At 42.0% G+C, this 22,381-nt stretch overlaps 2 protein-coding genes across 3 annotated transcripts; one reads left to right on the forward strand and one right to left on the reverse strand.

The window, feature by feature from the left end:
- Positions 1–12,155: 12,155 nt before the first annotated feature.
- LOC130516157 (ALK and LTK ligand 2-like) lies at positions 12,156–15,286 on the forward strand. The gene is made up of 6 exons (XM_057017003.1): positions 12,156–12,767; positions 13,088–13,465; positions 13,658–13,711; positions 13,869–13,949; positions 14,039–14,113; positions 14,644–15,286. Exons 2-5 carry the CDS (start codon positions 13,174–13,176, stop codon positions 14,101–14,103), a joined length of 492 nt encoding a protein of 163 aa, XP_056872983.1. The 5' UTR covers positions 12,156–12,767; positions 13,088–13,173; the 3' UTR covers positions 14,104–14,113; positions 14,644–15,286.
- A 972-nt stretch (positions 15,287–16,258) lies between these two features.
- Positions 16,259–21,813, reverse strand: acp1 (acid phosphatase 1). 2 transcript variants are annotated; one of them, XM_057017005.1, is made up of 6 exons: positions 21,693–21,813; positions 21,295–21,368; positions 20,765–20,878; positions 18,570–18,631; positions 17,823–17,928; positions 16,259–16,510 (listed from the first exon to the last, which is right to left on the reverse strand). In XM_057017005.1, exons 1-6 carry the CDS (start codon positions 21,733–21,735, stop codon positions 16,433–16,435), a joined length of 477 nt encoding a protein of 158 aa, XP_056872985.1. In that variant the 5' UTR covers positions 21,736–21,813; the 3' UTR covers positions 16,259–16,432. The 2 variants fall into 2 exon arrangements, with proteins under 2 accessions (XP_056872985.1, XP_056872984.1); XM_057017004.1 differs by lacking the exon at positions 20,765–20,878 and adding an exon at positions 20,929–21,042.
- Positions 21,814–22,381: the final 568 nt, after the last annotated feature.

Genomic DNA, 22,381 nt, shown 5'->3' on the forward strand with positions numbered 1-22,381 from the left:
CTGAAGGAAATAATACCTTTCGCTTGTTTTGATATACAGGTCGTAAGTGAAGGCCATAGAAGCGATGGCGTGATTGTGGATTTTGGGGGGGGCATTTTCACATTTTCATGGGAAGGGGCCTCTAAGCCAGTGATGCAGGGGAAAAGAACAACAAAAAGACATTTGTTTCAGTGTTTGTCGTCACATTTTGGCAAATTACACAGGTGACGACAGCCAGGGCTAAAATCTTAAAACTGGAGTGTGGCCATGTAAAGTTGTGAAAATGACACAGGAAAATGGGGTCAACTTAAAACCCCAAATCTAAAAACCCTTAAGCTAATCAAAGAAGAGCTCCCAGTCCAGTTACTGGACACTGACAGGCTCTCCACCGCTCGGATCAGGCTAAAGAACCCTGTTTGATAAGTGATATTACAGCTTTAATCATCAGCGTCACATATTTATCTTTGTGAAAAACATTGATATCAGTTTGTTTTCAAGTGCATCCATGTCCTGTTTGTACTGGAAGCACTGGGGACACAAATATTCAGTCTGAGCTCATCTCAACTTATTTATTTAAAAAGATCAGCTTACTAAATATTACAAAGCTTAAATACACAGGAACAACATAATAACTCAGGAAACCAGAGTTTTTTCAAACACTAACTCTGTGGAACAATAATGCCAGTAACTATCACAGAAATTCATCTAAGTAATAAATGTAAATACTGATAATAGAGGGAATACTGACCTGTAGACGCCAGAAGATCGGAAGATCTCAGACAGGTACTGGGAAAGGTTGTGGTGTGGATCTCACTGCGGCTGGGAGAACATCCTGTGAAATGCTGGAAATGCGCTGCTGTGTTGTTGCTTTTGTTATGAGTTCTCTGTTATATCACAGATCTCAGATGTTTATTTGCTCCATTTCATGGTCTTCCTGGCATTCTCCAGTTTTCAGACTATTTGCCACAGAGGGACTGGTCCTCTGTGGCCTTCTAATTGCACAGACTAGACACAGAATTAGGCCGTTACTGCATCCTAGTTCTGTGTCTCTATGTCAGATAACAGGGAAGCAGGAAGCTTCCTGATTAAATCATTAGCATATTCTGAATAAACACACACTATGTTCATGTCTGGCTTGCTGCACACATTCTCCCTGCAACAGTTGCTGGCATTCAGGAGCAGAGCACACAAATGTAACCATAAAGGGTACATTTCAGTGTCCCCCAAAGCGTGAAGTTGGAACTTCAAACACTTGGAAGACTGGAACTAAACAAGAGAACTAAATGCAGCACAATAAATGCTCAAAGCACATGGAGTAACTAACATAAACACCAGATGACGCAGGCGACAATCAGACGGAGGAACAGGAGTGCACAGCTTATGCACATGAGGGTACAGGTGACACAGGATCTTCAGGTGGGGAGAGACAAAAGTGGACACGAGGGGGACTGGACAGTTAGTCCAGTTGCATGATCATAGAATGTGGGAGTTATCAGACTATTGTATTACAAGATCTAATGTGTTTAGATGCACTTCAGAAATATGGTTTTCATGTTTTGGTCCATTTATCAGATTTATTTCTGAGAATGTACATAAAAAGTAACGAAGGATTTCCTCTTATTTTTAAAGCATCCCGTCTTGTCTTCTTGGACGTGGCAACACAATCAGATTAACACCTGCACAGGCGTGATATGGGAGTGTTGTGGATAAATCCAGGTGCGTTAATCTGATTCCTCACAAACATAACTGCTGTTATCTGACAAAAAACTCTCTGTTTCGATGATCTCTTGACTAATCTGATCACTCCAGACGATTCAAGTTGCTGTCACCACGGCCACGTCCACACTGGTTCTCCAAAGGGTTCCATGCGATTACACACACACGCATACACACTCCAGCAGAGTAAGTGGTCATAAATGTCCAGCAGGGAGTTATTTAAAGGAAGCCCACTGGTGTAGACAGTGGGAGGTTTCTCCATCATCGATCAAAAAGACTGCCGTCTACAAAGGACAGCACATCTGTGTCGGGATCGCACTTTTCTGTAGTGGCATTTGAAGGGAGTGGGCCAAAGATCACTTACGTGCAGGAATTTGAGGGAGTAACAGCACAAAGAGTGAATTTTTCATACGAGCCCATCGGCTGTAGTTGGATATTGACAAATATTGATAAAAGATACGCTGAAGATAAATGGATAAAAACGTAGTAATTTTAGCACGCAGAGCATAGTTGAAAGCGCAAAGCCATCCAAGGTATTCGGGAGTATATTGTCATTAGAAGACAGAGAGGGAAGGATCTGTTGTAGTCAAGATTCCAGGAGAAAACATCAAGTCATTTACATTTTTCTGATTTACAACCATGTGCCTGATGGCCTTCTTGGCATGAAACCTTTTAGATTTCAATAACTCCTCCGTGTGGGTGCTTTTGGTCCAGCAGTGCTGTCCACACTCAACATCACTTCATTATCTTGTCCTCCTCTAATTCAATGCGATGCTTCTCTCCAAACTTAATGTCAGTCTTTCATCCAAATCACATCCAGATTTTCAAGGTTTTGGTACCGAGGAACCAATTCTCAGTCTGCTAACTTCACCCGATTTGCAGCAGATAGTGACCTTAAACTGTTTCCTTATTCACACTCTCACTTTAAGGTAATTAGCTGTGCTCATGCGAATGGGAGCCTGTCCAATGGGAGAGCTAATTTTCAGACTGCCTTCATCTGCTTGTTTGCACTGCTTTATATCTAGAAGGAATCTGGCTCTGAAATCAAACAAAAGTCCGATGCACGAACCTTTAATCTTCTGGACTCGATCCTCTCCGTGCTTCTTATTTTGGCCTTTATCTCGGGCATTTTTCCTGCTCTTCTTCCACATGTTTGTTTATGGTCTCTCAAGATTCTGCTCACTTCAATTTCTTTATTTGTTTTTCCTTTTAAAGTATTTAAGGAGTATATGTCCCTGTGTGTTGGCCAAAGGGATAGAATTAAATAGATGGTTTTATTTAAAATGAGAATTTTACCTTGATTAAACTTATTATCATCTGTTTGACACACTTTTGGTGTCCAGCTGCAATTGTAAAGGAGAATTAACTTAACTAACTGTGACTGTTGAATTTTTAAAATAAAAACCAAGCCATGTGGTGGTCACTGGCAGTCATAAGTGATGCTATAAGCACTTAGATACTTCTGAGGAACAGGCTCCGACAGGAAACGATCTGTGTCTGAGTGCGTTTTCCGGATACTGATAGCGAGGCTTTTTCGCCAGAACACGCTGCGGCTGTCAGGCAGTGCTTCTCAAGGAATTTATGACCTTCCATCTAAAGGTTTTACGCAAATGGCCATTTCACTCGTTTTAATTTCTTCTCAGTTTATAGCGATAATACAACTAAATCACATGGTTAAACAGTCATTTTTCCATGGACCTGTAGCACCGCTAGCACTTTAGTGTAACCATTATTTCTCCCTCGGGAGTCTGTCTTTGCAGAGCTCTCACTCCTCGAGCCTTTACATCTCATGCAGAGGCTCCAGAGCGGCTGGATTGCGGTATGAACGCAGGATCACAGTCACATCTGCTGGCTCTCGCAAAGCTCGGTAACACCTGAAAACAATAGAAAAACCACCGTCTACAGGGAGTAGTTGTGCATGCAGACGCAGGCTGAAGATGATTAAAAGAAACGCCTATTGGCCAAAAGTTGTTGCCTCAGCAGGAGGAGGTAAAAACAGGGGCCCAGTGGATTACTCATAAAATCACTACCATAAAATATGTTTTTTTGAACAATGGCAGTCCAGTCAAATCAAACAAATCTAAGAAAAAAAGGTCCACCAGGAGCACCTAGGCCTTTAAAAGAGAGGCAAGAAGAGAGTCTGAGTTAGGGCCTGACTTTTACACTTTCACTGTGACATTTTATAACTGAGCTCGCCACCATCATCGTAAAACTGCTCCACAGCCGAACAAACTAGCTGTTTGTAGTTAGTTTAGTTTATCCAGACAGGCCTCTTGCGTGGCCACTTTCCACCATCCGTTTATTGTCACCATCTCTTGTGCGCTTTTATTTTGCCGCTCCATAAATGCTCTTGTCATCCCGATGGAAAAGGTAGAAAAAGGTCAGCGCTGATTTTTGTACGCGAATACCGACGCGTCACAGAGATGGCGATTCGTCGCATAACTGTTGATGTGTTTAGCCCCGGAACAGGTTCCGTTGGCACAGAACGCTGATGAGATGCAGACGTCCTTCAGCATGGTGCTACATCAGGCACGTCAGTGCGCAATGCCAACGCGTAAATGATTTCAGACTCTCGCCTGCGAATGATTTGGGTCGCAGTGGCGGTTTCAGGTCTTTAAACTACAAGTGCACAAATATGGATGTTGGCAGTGAGACTGTGAAAGAATTGCAATATAAGAAGTGACTCATGTGTCTCATTCCAGACTATAAATTAGTGTGTTTGCACTGGATTACAAACCATCCGGATCTTTAATCTAAAAGGCAAAATGAGATAAAAATCTTCAGCTTTTGCCAAAAACAACCAGACAGGAAGGAGCCAGCAAAAACCTCCTCTTGGATCAGGCAAAAATGACACTTAGGGACAATAAATGTCTGCTGGGCTTTGTAATTTACAGGACGAGGACTGGAGTCGAGAGGGGACAGGTCCGTCCTCCATCTGAGGAGAACATTACATCTTAATTGAAGGTGCAGGCAGAAAGCTAATGCTCCTGATGTGAAGACATCTCCTTCACGCTCCTCCATCTCTTTCTGTTCAATCACATCCTCATCGTCTGTCCTGTAACTTAACACGGAGCAGCACGCTCTGAATCTCAGCGCCTCATTAAGCTAAGCAGCAGTTGCAGCAGTTGGATGATGACTCAACTTCTTTGCGTAACAAGATTCAGAGGAAATGGGAGATGAATACAAGTGGGGGAGCCTGTTGGATTTATAGTAAAAAACCAAAATCGAGTTATACCTTTATTCATAAATCTGCCTCTGCTGCTGTTTGACAAGACTAATGTAAAATGATGCTTTTCCTCAAAAGAACAAAGTTACAGTATCATTCTTCCACTTTATTTGTTCAGAACTATATTATTATTGTTATTATTAAAGCACTAGATTCAATATTTGCATTAAACACTCATACAAATATGCAAAATTTTAGGAGCAGGCTTTGTGATTGCATAATGATATACAAACGTCCCTCTTCCACTAAACAAAGTCAAGTTTGGACGACTTCCTGTTTTCTCATAAGCAGGTCTTTCTCATTAGCAGGTCTTCAACAGGAAGAGGACAGACAGCCAGACAGGCAGACAGGCAGGCAGGCAGGCAGACGGACGGACAGACAATAACAATAGATGCACTCTGTTCTAGACATGGCTGAGTGGGCATTTAAGTGGAATGGAACCACAGAATTTTTTTGTGCAGGTTTCTTTTTGTGCAGTCGTTCAGTCTTTATTTCAATATTTATTTATTTCAGTATTACCATTTTAACATTTATTGTCAAAGCCAGAGCTTCTAAAGCCTTTCAGGCTGTGTGTAAGAACAGGTTTCCAATTAATATTTTAGCAAACTGACTTCTGTGGTCAAATAAAAGAGCCATTTCAGGACTCATGTGCAAGCGTAAACTGAGAAATTGTTTAAAAAAACAATAGTTTCCATAGCAAATTTAAGGAGAAACGATGACCTATGCCCCTAATCTAACTGCAGCTATGGGATTCCAAAGTTTAGTTGTCTCCATCCCATGAATTTTATGAGCTGCAGAAATTAGGTGCTCTAAATGAAACCCAGGGCTTGAACCGAAGGGCCTTTCCAAACAGATGTTTTTCTTGTTTGACTAAGTAAGAACAACACTGGAAACCAAATAGATTGCACAAGTGTTGCTAACCAAAGTCCGGTCACCGGATAACTCTTGGGAGACAACAATTTTGGGGTACAGAAATACTGATTTTGTTCTATTCAATCAAAAACATTTTTTTTGCTTGTAAAAGAAATGTAATTCAAACAGATTGAATAGATTAAACTGCCTCTTTCGGAACCTATGCATTTCCAGTTATCGCACAATCGCTGGCTCGAGCCGAGACCCGCATGCGTTCCCAAGTCGCCTAATGCAGCTGGATTAGAAGCGGGGAGGGCGGGGTGTGGTTGGGGAGGGGGCTCTTGAAGCGGGGATGAAGAGCATGATTCTGCCTCGATCTGACAACGGCTACTTTGAGGTGAAGTCAACCGGAGCGCGACGGCGTCTGACATTAGCGGGTAACCGACCTGTTTCTCTGACGCAGCATTCGACCCTCGTCTGCATGGTCTCCAGCCACGACAGGTGAAGAAAGCTGGATGTCTGCGGCGGATAGGTGATGAGGAGGAGGAGGCGTCCATGTTCCTGGGTTCTGTAACCTGAAACAGCGACAAAGCCGTTCAATAAAGCGTCCTCATATCACAAAGGTTACGCTAGTGGATTTTAATGAAGTCCTGTTCAAAAAGGCCAAAACCAGCGATCCCTGTAGGTGTCAAGATGATGTTTTACTGGCGTAATGATAAAACAGGAACCTTTATGACCTGTTAACCTACAGCAGGGCAGGGTTGATGCTTTCGCTGATATTTGGCATCTGCGCTGAATGCTGCTGCTCCGTCAGGGGTCAGAAGGAGGACAGAGGGAAGCTTCCCAGTCACTTATAGTTCAAGAGAAAATGGAGGAAAACCAGACTCGCAGTTCCCTGTAAAGTTGGCGAGGACTCCTCGTCTGATCCACAGCTGCAACATTCTGGTGTTCTGACATTGTTTCAAATCAGGTTTTGGCGTTTACCAATCATCCTCTCAGGCGTCGTTCAGGAAGATCCGTCAAAGGGAGAAGATTGAGGAGATCATGTGGGCTACAGGGGTCACGCAGGGGCACCGCCTCTGTCCATTTTTTTCTCCTTACTCATGCTGCCACCAGGTGACGTCATCAGACAGCACGAGGGCGCGGCCGCCAGTCTCCGTTGAACCAAACCAAGACGCGGCAATCGACTCCCTCACCAACTGTTGGCTCAAAAACAACAAATGGATGAGCAATAACTTCCTGGAGCTGAATGGAGGACCAAAGTGAGGTCCTGCTCGTTGGCCCTGAAGCAAAAAAAAGCCCTGACTGGGATCGGACCAAAGTACTAGCTACAGCCAAGCTTAGTCATTTTAAACTGATGAATTTAATATTTTGCCTACTTATCAATTCATTTTCTGCGCTCCATGGCTATTTATTCATTTAATAACAGCTGTATAAGGAAAGAACCCAGCTGAAAGTGGCCCAGAGCCAGCTGTTCACCTCCATATGAGATGTTCAAAATCATAATGTGATAAAGCTTTAAGGTTTGAGATTTTCGCAGTTTGGGGAAAATTACAATTGAACTACTTTACTACCGTAATAAAAAAAAATACATAAATGTGTCACTGTGGGTTACATAAAAGTATGAACAACACAAAGCCAAAAATAGCCGAAGCACTAGAAGCTGTCGTATTGAATTTAAAGCGTTGTCATGGTTCTCCTGCCCGCAGACATCAAGTCTTCGGTCTATTTCAACAGCTGTTACAGGTTTTTTCTGTCTTCCTTTTCTTTTACAGCTAAGCTGTGCTGAAGACTCACAGACACTCTTATTCAATACTTATTCTTTTCCAGGAGTTGAAATAATGAAAAGTATACGTTTTTTTAACGTTACCAGAAGCTTCGACAACAGCCTGCCAGTAGGCGGCAGTTTGAGGGACGACACAGCAAACAGTCTTAGTTGATTAGCAACCCAGGCATGACATCAAACATAAAAACATCCGGCCCACTTTTGATTATCAAACACAATATGTGTAACAGTAATCGCTCTTCGTCACGTAACAGGTCCTGACGAGAATAAATGAAACCATGTGCTGGCAAGGTGGTACCAGGCACGAAACCAATAACAGCCAACGTTATTGACAGTGTGCCTCAAACATTCTTAAAAAATAAGCTAAAAAGAAACAAAAAACCGGTTTCAGCCAGTTTCTGTGTAATCGGTCTTCACATTAATCAAAATTATGACAGATATAACCACCTCTGGATCATGTCCCCAGTCTGAATGATTCTCAAATTAGTTAAAAAAAACCACACATTTGTTCAAATGAAATCTGCTCTCGCCTCAGCACAACATGTTTTTAAAGGGTAGGACTCCTCCATAGGTAGAAACAGCTTTAGAACAACTTCTTAACCCCGAAAAAGATCTTTGAAGTTATGGAGCCCAGCAATGAGGCTCCACTTTGCCAAAATCTCCCCAATTTGTTAGTACAATAAGTATTTTAGTACTCAATATGGAGTGACTGTGAGGCCACACAATGACAGCGTGGTGTTTCCAATGTTATCTAGAGGCCCACATGTCCCGGCTGGGTTTGCTTCCAGTTTGCAGTGTCTCTTTTGGAGTTTTCTCTTGCACTGTGCTTGTTATATAGATGGCTCACTCCAGTAGAGCAGTCTCAGGGGTGAAGACATGGCAGCACGCACTGTGTCTCCTGAGCAGAGCTATGAACTGATATTTTAACACCACTGAGGTCATCGCAGTTCATCTTTCATAATCTAACACATATGTACACAGTTGGTTTCTTCTTTTTATGGCATCTGTTATACATCAAGGCCTTTCTGGAGGGACTCTTATTAACATCACAGACAAAAGTGAGGGCAAGGTCGGGATAACGGTTCAACATGAAGACGTAGAGGCACGTGACCTCGCCGAGTGTGGTGACAGGACAGCTGCCTTTTCACCAGACATGTTCTATTTTTGGGGACATTAAACTGTTTCCTGGTGGAATTCAAAAGATGTCCAGAATTTTATTCTACAAGATACTTAAATATGCTTCCATAAAATGTGCGTTGTGTTTCTCTGTGTCACTTTTACACCCACCGTCCCCGAGGAGTCCTCTTTTTAGCACATTCAAATCTGATTCCCAAAGTAACGTCTCTATCTCTTTCAGGTTCAGTGCCACTGCCATCCATGACTTCATACAGGCTTCTGAAGGTCTTAGAGCTCCAAGGCTCACGTAGATAACAGTCGCCAGCCAACAACAGCTACTGTCCTGTAGCGATAGCTACAACCAACAGCTGAGCTGATACCGGATGCACTATGGGGATATCCTGTGCCCTGCTGTGACGCTACCATCCTTTGTTAAAATCTGTTTTACAAGCCGAAACCCAGAAAATCAAACACGTCTGACTGCTTGGCCTGAGATTTCAGCAGCTTCATCTGTGTTCTTGAAATGATTTACAAATGGAACATCAGCCCGTATGAAACATCTGAAAGTGGTTTGATGTCTTCTTGTTATTGGCAGTCAATCATGATAGGATTTATGAGTTGGGATTACAGTGGAAGGCTTTAGATGTACTGGAAGGATCAAAGCTGGAAGACACCATGATCGACGATTTTTATCTTTATGTTTGCTGGTTATGGGGACACTGCTGATGGCGAAAATGCTGATGTTTCACTCATCGTTCTGGTTTTAATCCATATAAGGAAACTTCAAACAAGAATTTGCATCAACAAATGAAAAAGCAAATTACTGTTCAAGAATCAATTCTGTTAATGAAACGGATCAAATCCTAAACATAAGAATCTGTTTTTCTTTTACAATATTGGGAAACAGCTCAAATCTGCTCCACTTTTTTTTTTTTTCTTTTTTTTTACATCTGAACCTTTTATTCCTGAAACACCTGCAGGAATAAAACAAGCGTCTGTGGTTCAGCGTCTTATCCAAGAACAAATCAGCCCCAAGCCATTCCTGATCCTCTGCTGGCATTCCAATTTGCAGTGAAATGAATAATCCTCACATTCCTCTTTTTCCCTCACACATCGTGAATATGTGCAATATTTGCGCAGACACACCCAGAAGGCTCTCCTCTTGTTCTACCCCTTCTACTTTGCTCCTCCAGGGAGGTGGTATCTCCTGACGTTATACCTATTATTCTTCCAAGCATGTTCTAAAAAAAAGTCTCTCTCTTATAGCAGCGATGCTGAGGGCATTAAATAGCTGGCAGATGCTGCTATGAATGAAGCAAAAATGAATTCTCGATTGAATTCACGTGAAGCAATGCCGGGCTATATTTTCACACAAGGTTACATTTAAGCCAATCATTCACATCTTTGATCCATCTGGTTTGTTGGTTCTTATTCATTCTTCTCCCTTCACCACTCACGCTGATCCTGAATAAATCACCACACTTACCCAGACTCCTCGGGTATTCAAATCATGTGGTTTCAACGTTTCCCTCTCCCTCTCGCTGCTTATGTGCGATTTGTTTTGTTCCTGCAGAACTTGCTCAACCTTTGATAAATTGCTTCAATGTCACATAACTATATTTTTTGTACTGTAACGTTAAAACGTAAAACAAACTACAGGAGCGCAGCTCTATGGTCACTGCTGTGGGATTATTTTAGCTGAGGATGATGCTGAATGTTCAAAGAACTCTTGTCTAAAAGGTCTTTAGGACTTCCTTCACCTTCAAGCGTTAGATCTAATTAAAATATCAACATTTCATACGTACATTTGCAAGTTAAAGGAAGGCGCAGTAGGGACTAACTTTAAAAGGTTTTGCTAAAATAAACAAATAATATGAGAGGATTCAGGTGCTAAGTTTCATTTTGGTCCGTTGGGTTGTACCTGACACCCAGGTCAGGTAAAGTAAAGTTCATCAGATAAAGGGCACCTTCTCACACGGAGGAGATATAAATTTGGAGAATTTTCACATGTGACAGGAAAGGAAGTCATATTTGGACTAATTAGTTACACATACTCTAAACCACTGGTATTGCAATAGTTTCTTCTGGATCATCAGGAGAATGAATTATGGGATGTGAATTTGAGATAATGAACAATGTTCACAGTAGAAACCCTTAAAACTAAGGCAATGGTAGGAGGAAAAACCCTTTTTTGAACAAGAAGAAACCAATATGGGGGGGGGGGGGGTAGAGGGGGAGGAAAGCAAAAACGAGGACACTCACATTCAAATGATTTATTACTATTGTGGATTTATGTTTAATTCAAGGGGGAGACATAGATTGACTTAGTAACAGGGTAAAAAGAAAATCATATTTCAACACTTGTCGTAACTTTCAGTCAATGCCCTTGAATGACACCGCGAGGAAGTGACAATTAAAACGTGATCAGCTCTCATCGTTGCCCAATTTCAAGAAAAGGCAAATCAGTTTGCTGAGACCACGTGTGAGTTCCTTAAAATCATATGAACATGATTCACTTGCCAAAATTGATGTGTGGCTACAGGCTGAGACAAGATATTCAGCTACTTGGGAAAAAACCCCAAGTCCAACCAGATTAAACATTGTGTTCTCCCTGATGTTGCAGGGCAAATGTTGAGGAATAGCTGACCACATTAAATATGCATTTTGAGATGGAAACTTTCCTGATATTAAACACAAATGCACTCGATAGTATAGCTCAAATGGTGCAGGGCAATTTGGCAAACCTGTTGGTTAGTTTAGGCTGTACGCCACCCTATGAGGAACTCTCTGAATATAGCTGAGAACAAGGATTTCCTGGGATATTCTCAGGCCGCTGCGCCAGCCTGCTCCTGAAATGACCCGTCACATGCGCTGACCACTCATGCTTACTTGACAACAGCCAGGCCAGAGTCCGCTGGTGACCTCAAGGCAACTTACGCAACGTCCGTGGAGCCACATAAAAAAGAGACATCTTAAAACACCACAGATGGCTTGATAATATCTCACCATTAGGAAAGTGGGGCCCGACTGGTTTCGTTTTCAAAATCTGATAAATGAATTTTCAAGAACTCGTAAAGGAAACCAGAAAGAGATTCAAGAGATTTCTGATACATCTGCAGGTGCCAGCAAAATCGAAAAGTGTCGTGATAAATGCGCGCTGTCCTTTCAGCACCATTTTTTACGCACGGTCACCACGGAAACACCCTTTTTCGGACACAGACGCCCAATGTGAGAGTTATTGAGTTCACCAAAGTTTGTTTTTGGAGAAACGTAATAAAACATCAGCTTGTACTCTTCGACCTGTGTACGATTTTATTGGCCCAACACATTTCTCCATTCTGTCTATATGGCTTAACTTTCACTCAATGAGCTTTGAATGGGCTGGGGGAGGTGTAGGAGTAAAGGATTCCGTACCAATCAGAGCAGGTCACAAACCAATCTTTATAAAGCCCGTGGGCTGTAGTCTGAAAGTGTGATAAGTTTGGACCTGTGCGTAGCGACGACTCGGGCGGTGCGTACTTTTTGTCCGGTTCGGATGGATATAAAGTGGAAGGTTGCTTTGAGTGAAGAAGAATGAGGAGGATACGGAAGAGTTTTGATTGGTGTCAATGTCTTCGCTCTTAACATGACTGGGCATTTCGTGGAATGTATTAATGAGATAAAGGCTTCGGGTTACTGCGTAAAAGACAAATATATGGAATTAGAGGAAGGAGGGGCGCTCCAGAAAAATTCATGTGATGGTCAGTCAGCACAAGTGGACCTTCCGGACTGCTAATAATGTGTCTTAAGTCATCACCTCGGTCATCACAGACAGGGACAGACTGAATAAAAAGCGAGCGCCACTTCAGGGCGACCGATCTCAGTCCGGACGCACAAGAGGACCGCAACAGAGGACCCTCCGAGACGGGTCATTCTGCTGAGCTGCAGTCAGAGAGTGACCACCCGTGAGACTGGCTAGGACTGAAAAGCAGTGGACATTTCTCAGCGGGGGAGTCTAAAGTTTGATTTATTATTTTAATTGAATTTGCTTTTACGCACGGTGGACGCGGGAACACAGCCGGGAGAGTTGGTGAATCCTTTACAGGGCTGAAGGTAAACGTTTTTCTCATCATATTACTCAGCTTAGTTCATCATTTTATTTTCAAACCGATTGAGTGTGATCTGTGAACCGTTTTAAACAACTGCTTCCAGAAATTTAAGCATCGAACCTGTAAAGCACATGTTGCGCCTACTTGTAGCCCAAAAACTTTTCAGTGTTCCAAAAGTTCTGACTCACATCACATTTATAACTTTTTCCCCCCACAAACCGGGTCTATATCAGTTTGCTAAAGATGTCTGCAGTTTGGATATCTCTCTTGCGGGAATCTGAATCACTCTCAATAAAACATAACTTTTATCCTCCATTTTTACAGGAGACAACTTTGTTCCAAGTTGCTGAAGAAGGACCTTATCATTATTCTTTTTCTATTATTATTATTATTACGACACTACGGGAGCTATGGACGGAGTGCGCAAGCACTTCGGTGTGGGATTGTTGCTACTGACGTGCGCGCTGACCAGCCACTGCAGCGAGAGCGCGACCGTGGCCGTCACGGACGCTGCTGCAGCTTCCGCCGGCATGGATGCACCGTTGGACTTGAGGCTGGTGCTGATCGTGAAACACTTGGAGGACAGCCGGAGTCACCTGAGCGCGAAAACGGAAGCCCCGCTCGCGTCGAGGGTGTGGACCTCCCCGACGGGATCGAAGGATTTACGCAACTTGAAAACAGCCAGAAGGGTCAAGGCGGTTGGTAAGTGACAGCTTTGGCATGGGCGTGACCACCCCATGGAGAGCTTTTAGAGTCATTTTTCGCACCACTGCACCTAATTGCTTAACCTACTTCGCGAATTGGCCTGTAATTTTTATTTTTTACTGGAAAAAAGGCTTCTACAGATTTGCTTGCCGAGTATCTAATCCCGTTCTCCACCTCATCCCCTCACAGGCCTGCTGCCCGCAGATCTCCGAAAGAAAGATAAGTTTATACAATATCTAACAGGTAAGACCTCATCGCAATCATCTGTGGAGGAAGGTGGTGAATTTAAAAAATAAAAGAGACAAGTGCATTACAGCCAGTTTGCCCAGCAGCCACGATGTTGGCGCAGGATGACGTGAAACCACAAGTGTCTCTGAAGAGCTTCTCCGTTCTCTTTTAGGTCCGCTTTACTTCGGACCCAAGTGCAGAAAGCACGTGTACAAAGTCTACCATCACAACAGGGACTGCACGATACCAATGTGTAAGCCACATTTACATTAATTCTGCGCTTCAGTGTCAACAGAAAGGTATTCATGTGCCCGTTCAAACGTCTCATCATCTTCCCTCCAGACTTCAAAAGATGTGCACGGCTCCTCAAACGGCTGGCCGTCAGCCCGCAGTGCACTGAGGGATAGCCCACTCCAGGTACCGCTTCCATTCCTGCTTGGTCTAGGTTGAGAGGATTCCTGGCACTTGTTTTTTGAACAGGAACCCAACAGACAGTTAATGTTACCCGGTGACATCGCAGGTCGCTTTTCATCAAATACGAATTTTTAAATGAATTTCATCTTAGTGGGAAACTACAGATCAACTTTTTTGTATTGGAGGTTAATTCATAGCAAACTGAATTAAATATTATCAGAGCAAAATGCTAGTTACCGCCAGTTTTGTAAACTTCTGGTTCCACCGCTTCTCATTCTGGCTGCCTATCAAGGGGGGCAGTAAAATGATCAAAGTGTTGTCTTTGCTGGTAGTGACTCCCTCAAACGGTGGGCTGACAAGCGTTTAGCAGCAGTGAGAAAACTAATAGTTCCCCTTCAGGACCCGCAGATAAATGTTCCCTCACACAGGCATTTCTGCAAAAGCAGCAGTCAGCGGATAAGCTCTTCACTGATTTATCAGTTGTTCTTGTCTTCTGGGAAGAGTCTGTCTGAATTTCTTCTTCTTCTTTTCAGATTGAGGTGGAAACTCAAGTTCTTCCGACAGATTTGAAGGTGGAAAATATGTTGGAGGGAAGAAAAAGTGCCTTGGACAGTGAGAGGAAACCCTAAATACCCTGATAAGGCACAGCCTTGTCATTTCTTTTCTGCCAAAGTATGGATTAGTGGATTGAGGGTGCATTCCAGCTGGCCTCTTGATGGTTGGCCCTGGGAGGGGGGCAACCAAATCAGACCGAGGGGAGGATGACCCCCCCAAGAAAAGTGAAACCATTACAAAGAGGGTTTAATCCCTCCTGATGTGCTAAAACACAGAATCTAAAAAGGGATTGTGTATCATTATCAGGAAATTCCCCCAGGTCACCAGTGTTTTGCCCCCCCTCCCCACTTCTACACAAGCTGAAGAACCGCCATGAAATGATCTGCGTGCATTATTTCCAAGACATGTTTGGGAGGAGAAAAGGGGCAGTTGTCACACTTACTGTCGAGCGTCGCTCAAGATTATTTTTATATATGTTTCACACGGTTTCACTGTACATACACGTAGGCCTCGACCGCATAAATGAGTAAAGGAAATATGTGAACTATCTACTGTAAAACGAGACATACAAGGAATCTATATATGAAGGCTTATTTAAATAAATTATAAGATTGATACAAACGTCTATGGTCTTTCTTTTCCTTTGTTCTCTTTGAAATGGAATGCTCCCCGGTGGTCACATGACTCAGCTGTGACTGTGGGTTAAGGATTACACACAAACTTTCCAAATCAATAATGCTCAACATATTTTTTGAAAAAGTGTTAATTGTGGGATTCAGGCGCTGGGGAAAATGCACATTTACCAGAATTAGTTACAGAAATGAAGTTTTAAAAAAAAAGACCAGTGTTTAATTGCAATCTATGTTTTCAAATGTACCGAATCTGTTCTCATTTTCTTTTTCTTGACCTTCTTACAAAAGATCCAAAAAGGTAAAGAATCCTGATTACTTTATGAAATCCTTTCTAGGATGATATTCTGGAAGTTTCATGCAGAGATTATCCAGTTTTATGGGGACAGCAGGAGCATCTGCAAGTTTTTTTATCTATCCCATTTCGTCTGTGGCATGAGGCGATTTCACACTACTTCAGAAGCCGGCTGGGACATCTGGAAAGGGCCAAGCAGGAGATTCAGGGTCAAAACTGCTGAGGAGTGGGCCTCAACTGTGCTCTGTGCTGGGTTTGGGCCGCTCCAACACCGAATTGGCTGGTTACAATCAACATAATCTTCTAATCTACTGTATGAACAGGAACCCCTGAACAAAGACTCGAAAGGCAGTTTTAGTTTACAAAGATGATTTGCACAGCTGGAACCCCTGCTGGTCCCATTTAGCCCCTTTGCTCCAGATTCGTCACACACTTCAAGGTATTTATTTGCCAAAAGCAAGACAGCAGCTTAATTTTTATTTTGACTAATTATGACATGACGAAAGGGGAGCTAGTTTGTATGAATAAGTTGCATAAAAACGATGTTAGACACAAGTCAAAGACTGCTACTTGGCCACCAAGCATCTAACAAATACCCAGCAAGAGATTTTTAAGCAATATTTTCTTTGCTCATTAATTGGCTTAGTGTGTTCAGTGACAGAAGATGCCTGGGGTTGTTTTCCTTTTATTGAATTATTTGGTTTTACGTCAAACTTGTCAACATGGCATCCTCTAAAAATGTAGAGAATTACAGAAAGCTGATGAGACGTGAAACGGTATTCCGGATTATAGCAGACAGCAGAAATATGTGTTCCATTCAGAAAGTTACGTTCAGGGTAGACATTAGGCGTTCGCTTCCAGGAACGCCTCGCAGCATCGTACACACTGTTGGTACACCATCTCAAAGTCATTGTCGCTCCCCTGTAAGAAATAAGAAACAGGTAGTCGTGAGTTATTGGCAGTTTTAGAACACATGAACATACACCTATGATGGTGCAGCAGGAGCTCTGTTGACCCAATTCTGAGCTGTTTATTTTTCCAATGGAAATGGAAATCAGTCCCAGACAGTAACAAGGCTTCAAAGATCTGCTGTGCTCGAGCCTTGAGGAGTGGCTGTCTGCTCCTCTCCTCTCAGCTCACACCACTCTCCTTCCATGTGGCTTGCACGGTGCGTGATCCAACACTGGCCAAACAACGTCAGATGGGAGGGCTGTTCACTAACACTGCATAAATCTAACTCACACAAGCCACTGTCGAACACCGTCTCCAATTCCAGCCACACCACTGAGATATTTCTGAGTTCTTTAAGTAAGAACCCCTTTTCCTCAAAAGCCAGACCTACCATTTATCAATTAAGCTCTTATATCTGGATCAAACACACTGATTATCATCTGAAGCATGTGACAGTGGTGCAGATTTAAAATGAACAAATCAGACATTTTCTTTTAACAGCAATCTTTTCCTAATTAGTATGCTGGTTAAGTTAACATGTGAAGTTGTATTAGCAACAAATAACTTGGAGAAAAAAAGGCTAAAACACTTTCTATCATTGCCTTTTTTCCCCCCAAACCTCAAGGAGATTAAAAACAGCTGTAAATCCACATTCAAGACATTTGGCAGTAAACAAACATTCAACACAAGGAATGAGCAAACCAGAAGAATTAAATAATTTAGAAAACATTCTTAATGCGTTCCTAACACAATGTTAATGGGCGGTTTTACAATCAGGCATTTATGGAGTGAGAAGTGAAACAGCTGCAAGGATCTTAGATGACTGCCAACCAGCAAAGACTTTGATGGATGAACTGAAAACTTCCTGTGGGGAAACAATAAAATGTGATTTTCCAACTGTTTCCACCAACACAGATGCTTTGACCACTGCACAACAGGTGATGGACCTTTTTGAGGCAGAAATGAGAGCATTAGAGAGATAATTCATGAGAAACTTTCTCAACTGTAATTTAAAATAATGGAAATAAAGGCATATGGTGCACTCTGACAGCCAGTGTTTCTCTGGGCTCCCAGTGGAGCTGTTAATAACTCCTATAGAGCGAAGAGTGAGAAACATTTGAAGGCTAATTATCCTTTTGGTGTCATCATTTGAGTTTGTATATGCACCATAGATTCTATCCACGTTAACACAGATCCCCTTGAAATGATCAATACATCACCACAAACAGAGGAAACATCTCAATTGTGCTGGAAGATGCTCAGATTTGACTGTAATACTTACATAATAGGGGTCTTTAATGATGAGCTGCTTCTGAGGGTCGTAGGAACCGAGCAGCTCAATCTTTGCTTTACAGTTCTTCACCGACTTCACTTTCCTGTTCAACTCTCTGTGGGAAAAGAGGAAAGCGTGAGGGGATCTGTGAGGGAAAACATCAAACCTTTGCTGCTTAAAAAGGCTGACCACAAATGCAAAACTCATTTCTCTGCAAAACAACCAACAGCCAGTGTGTGGAAAATAAATAACAAACAGGAAATGGAAATAGAAATGCTAACAATGTTGTGATGAAGGACATGAGAAGACTCAGTACAGGAGGATCTGAAGCCGGGACGCGGTCCCTTTCTCGCAGTCCAACCGGTTTAACGTGGGAAAAGGATAATAATCGTGGCAAGAAAGGAGAGAAAGACTACCAAAGAGCAAAGACAAGGCATCCAAAGAACTCAGTAAGCAGCTTACAGATCAGATCTGCCACAGGCATGTGATCTTACAATGATCCCTAAACGTTCAAAGTACTAAAATATATCCCTCCTCCTGACCTTTGGCGAGAGCTTAAGAGAGGGTATTGCTCATTAAAAAGAGGCATTCAGTTCCATGATGTGGAGAGGTAGCACCACTGAGGCAGCAGCACAGCTGCGCCTCTTTATTTGGGTGTTGTTTTAGTAATTATTAACAAACAACAGCTGCTGTGTTATTAGCCAATATCCAGCCCACATCAGTACAGATGCAGCTAGTGTGGGATGAAACAATTACCTCAAGTTGCTTTCATCCATGCAGAGGATGTAGTCAAAGGTCATGAAGTCATCTTTGGTCACCTGGAATGGAGGAAAGAGGCAGAAGGGAAAAAAAAAAACAAAATCTCAGTTTGGGATTTTTGTAGAAATGGTCAATAGTGCCGTGGGGTTACAAATCAGCTTGCTCAAGATTGCTTATTCTAATTGCTTCCAAAAGGCAATGCAACGTCTCTGTGCTCGTTCCCAGCTGACCACCATCACCATTTACATTTGTGGTAGATAACATGATAGCAATCTGGATCTGACAACAATCAAGCTGCTGCAGGCCAGGTCAATGAACACTGCTATTTTGATGTACCGATTGTATTAGTTGTTCTTTATCTCCAGCATTAATATGTTTAAAATGACTGCATGGGGTATAGCTGTTTTGAATTATTTGGGGGGGATTTACTGTAAAAAGTTGAGTTGAATCAGGAATTCACTTTATCCCGCCTTTACTAAAGGCAGTATGAATCAAAGTGGCCAGCATTCACAGAACTGTGGGAGAACTTTCACTCAAGGACTGAATGGGATCGTGAGATGAATGAAGAAAAAAAGACACGGGCACACTCACATGGACAGCTGTGAGCACTCAACATAAGGATATAAACATATGCTTCTGACTGATTTGAATCCATGTTTACATTCTCACAGTGGCTAAAGACAAAGAGAGTGGCTTGGTTTTACCATCGCAGAGTTGGCCCTTGACCAATGACTGTAGCTGCTCATCTTTCAGCTTCTGACCACCTTTCAATCACACATTCCAAAGTGAAACCCTTAGAATTCTGACCACAAATCACCACGCACTCCCACGCAGTTTAACACAATAATCCCATCAATAAAATGAGTCAATGACTGTTGATGCCTTCCCTCTGAGGTCCAACCACAGACTTATTTATTCATCACTAAAATGGGGAAATTAGCATGAGATTTAAAGTTTTAGCTAAATTTAGAGTTTTATCACTAAAAGCTCCATTAATTGTAATATCTGCCAGGTTATGATGATGTTTATTGTCTTTTAAAACAAACATGTTTGTGACTGTCCTGCGTGAAAAAAATCTGGAAGAGGGCAATGAAAGAAAAGAAGAAAGAGCAAAACCTTGTCAAAACCCATTGTGACTATTTGGCTGGTTTACTGTAAGCCAAGCATTGAATAAGCCATCTCCAGCTTTGAGGAGATTAAAAGGTGTCTGGGTGTAATAGTCTGCAGGCAATAAGACAGGTTAAAACACCAGAACCCCCCAACTAGAAAGAGTTTAGTACATTTTGAGGTGACGGTGGGAAAGGAAGCATACAGAGGTTAAGCCAACACAGCAAGTGTACTGTACCAATAATTGGCCTTGACAAACATCTTGTTTTCATTTCAGGTTTTAAAACACATGACAAACACATTCAAAGTCTCTGTGATAGAAAGCAACACTGTTTTTAAATGGGGTCAGCACCTGTGTGTAAGGAAAGATCTCATGTGTAAAAATGCACTGTTAAAACTTTAAATCAAACCTATTTTCAGGCTTCAAGAAGCCTGAAGCTGTTCTTTTTCCAGTATAATCACTAGACTAGTAGCTGCATATTACAAATTTAACTGGACCTGTTCCAGATTGCAATCCATTAATCTATGTTGTTAACTTTTAATTGAATGCCTTCTGCAGAACCTGATTCTGGTCATTTTACAAACACACTGTAAATAATTCAGCAGACATTTCCATAGCCTGCATTGCAGCAGGGCAGAGTCCTCTTTGCTTCCGTCTTTATATGTATATTTTTTTAAAGTTCAATCAAACTGAAGCTGATTAATAATTAATGACAAATTACTACATGGGAAACTCTTGACTGTGGAAGCTGAATCCAATTTGCCCCTCTACCACATGCAAAGAAAAAGACTAGAAAGGTGAATATAAATCACAAAAACATTAAATTTTTGGGGTTCTGAAATCAACACAGCTGGCCAAACAACATCTGGTTCAGCTACAGCTCAGAAAATCATGCGGCATTAAGTTATGACTGAGGAAACCAGAGAAATTGATTGCAGCTGCAGGTTGATGGACTAAAAGCAATATTAAACTATTAAATGTAGTCTAGACACAAATGGCAGAAACAACAGGATTAAATTACCAAACACACTAATACACGCATAAACCAATGGAATGAGCAGAGCCACGCGACACCTGTTTGTACCTGTCGTGCCCTGTGGCTTGTTTCAGTGCCATGGCTCCTTAAACAGGCCATACCACGATTGTCTGGTAAGCTGCCGGTGTTCCAGTCAGACGTCGCTCCACTGTCTATGACCCACTGCAAGAACAAAGAAACAGAAAAGAGAACCTAGTGGTGGCTCATCGTACCTGCCTGGCTGTATGACGCATGGCCACGCCATGCTTCCTCATGCAGGTTTGACCACGGTCATCTGGAGGGTTTCCTATCTCATAGGTGGAGGTGGCAGCACTGTCTATCCTCCACTAAGCAGAGCGAAGCATGGAGAACAATAAGATAGTACAAAAGATTTATACACTGGAGGAAAAGGGTGCTCGTGGCATCACACGGATATATGGATTTTCAGAATTCTGTCAGTTTGGTACATTGTTAGGCCTGCGTGACTGCAAGTGGAAGAGACAGGTCTTCTGTCTTCAAAAACTTTTTAACAATTATTTGTTAAAAATTTAACAAAAGGTACAGAAAGCAGCCTTTATCGTTTAACAAGGGGTACTTACCTTGTCAACCACCCCAGTGTCTGTAGCCATTTTCCTGAAAACTGCTTCGGCAATGGGGGATCTGCAAATATTCCCTGTTCCAACACAAATTCCACAGCACCCTTTGATGTATCGTTTAAAAATATATGTGTAAAAGTTTAGCTGTACAGTAGTATAATAGCATACTGTCATTAGTCACATATAATGACAGAAACATGTTGGAGGAGTCAACTTTACGTCATCTACGTCACTGATTTACGAAGCTAGCTCATAGTTAGCTTTAAGGTGACATTTGAGCCACTGCCGTTAAATAGGTCAGTAAAACGCACACATAGACTGACACATTTCGCTTCGTCCGTCATTTGTATTAGTTTGTACTGTCAAAGAAATAAAAGCTTCTCAGGGTGAATATTTCTTACCCAAACATACGAACAATACCGACTTTGAACCGGCGGCAGCCATGTTGCTTCGAAGACTTGGCCAAGTACCGTAAACATTGTAATGCACGTCTAAGATACACGTTGGCAACGTACATATATATCAGGCATTACGGCGTCTAGGATAAAAATTAAAACATCCGGATAAAGTCAGGACGAATACGTATACATATTAGTAAACAAAATGAATATCGTAAAATATGACTAATTTAAAAAAAAAAAAAAAAAAAAACTAAAGTGATGTAAAAAAAAAAAATTGCAGAATTTTAAGTACAACATTTTTAGAGTAGTGTAATTGCATTCACGAATGCAGGTCATTTTTGTAGATGCTGACCTGCGAAATGTGGACAATCCAGGTGTGGCCTTCTCCTCACAGTTAATATGTCACAAGTGGTCATGGCTTAAATGTGAACAAACTTATCCATATCCAAAATGTATTTTATTATGTTTTCTCATTTTTATTATGTTGATGACTACTCAGCCCCCTTCAGGTTCTTATTGATTCTTTATGTTGCACCATCATGTCAACTCAAGAAATTTAGCAGATCAATTGATCTCACACGGAAAACATGCTGGCATCTTGAAACAAAAGAATTACATAAAAGGGAGGGTACAGTGACACTGGTGTTTGTTGTTGTTCTCCCTAACTTCATTTCTCTTGAGTCTGCACT

Source organism: Takifugu flavidus, chromosome 19, assembly GCF_003711565.1.
Source record: "Takifugu flavidus isolate HTHZ2018 chromosome 19, ASM371156v2, whole genome shotgun sequence".
NCBI classification, from domain to species: domain Eukaryota; kingdom Metazoa; phylum Chordata; class Actinopteri; order Tetraodontiformes; family Tetraodontidae; genus Takifugu; species Takifugu flavidus.

Excerpts from the sequence above, each read along its gene's own strand:
- LOC130516157 (XM_057017003.1), top strand. The coding sequence starts at position 13,174 with ATGGACGGAGTGCGCAAGCACTTCGGTGTGGGATTGTTGCTACTGACG. Across the intron at positions 13,466-13,657 it reads CAGAAGGGTCAAGGCGGTTG|GCCTGCTGCCCGCAGATCTC; the intron begins GTAAGTGACAGC and ends ATCCCCTCACAG. Across the intron at positions 13,950-14,038 it reads GGACTGCACGATACCAATGT|ACTTCAAAAGATGTGCACGG; the intron begins GTAAGCCACATT and ends TCTTCCCTCCAG.
- acp1 (XM_057017005.1), bottom strand. The coding sequence starts at position 21,735 with ATGGCTGCCGCCGGTTCAAAGTCGGTATTGTTCGTATGTTTGG. Across the intron at positions 21,369-21,692 it reads GGTATTGTTCGTATGTTTGG|GGAATATTTGCAGATCCCCC; the intron begins GTAAGAAATATT and ends GTGTTGGAACAG. Across the intron at positions 16,511-17,822 it reads TCATTAAAGACCCCTATTAT|GGGAGCGACAATGACTTTGA; the intron begins GTAAGTATTACA and ends TATTTCTTACAG.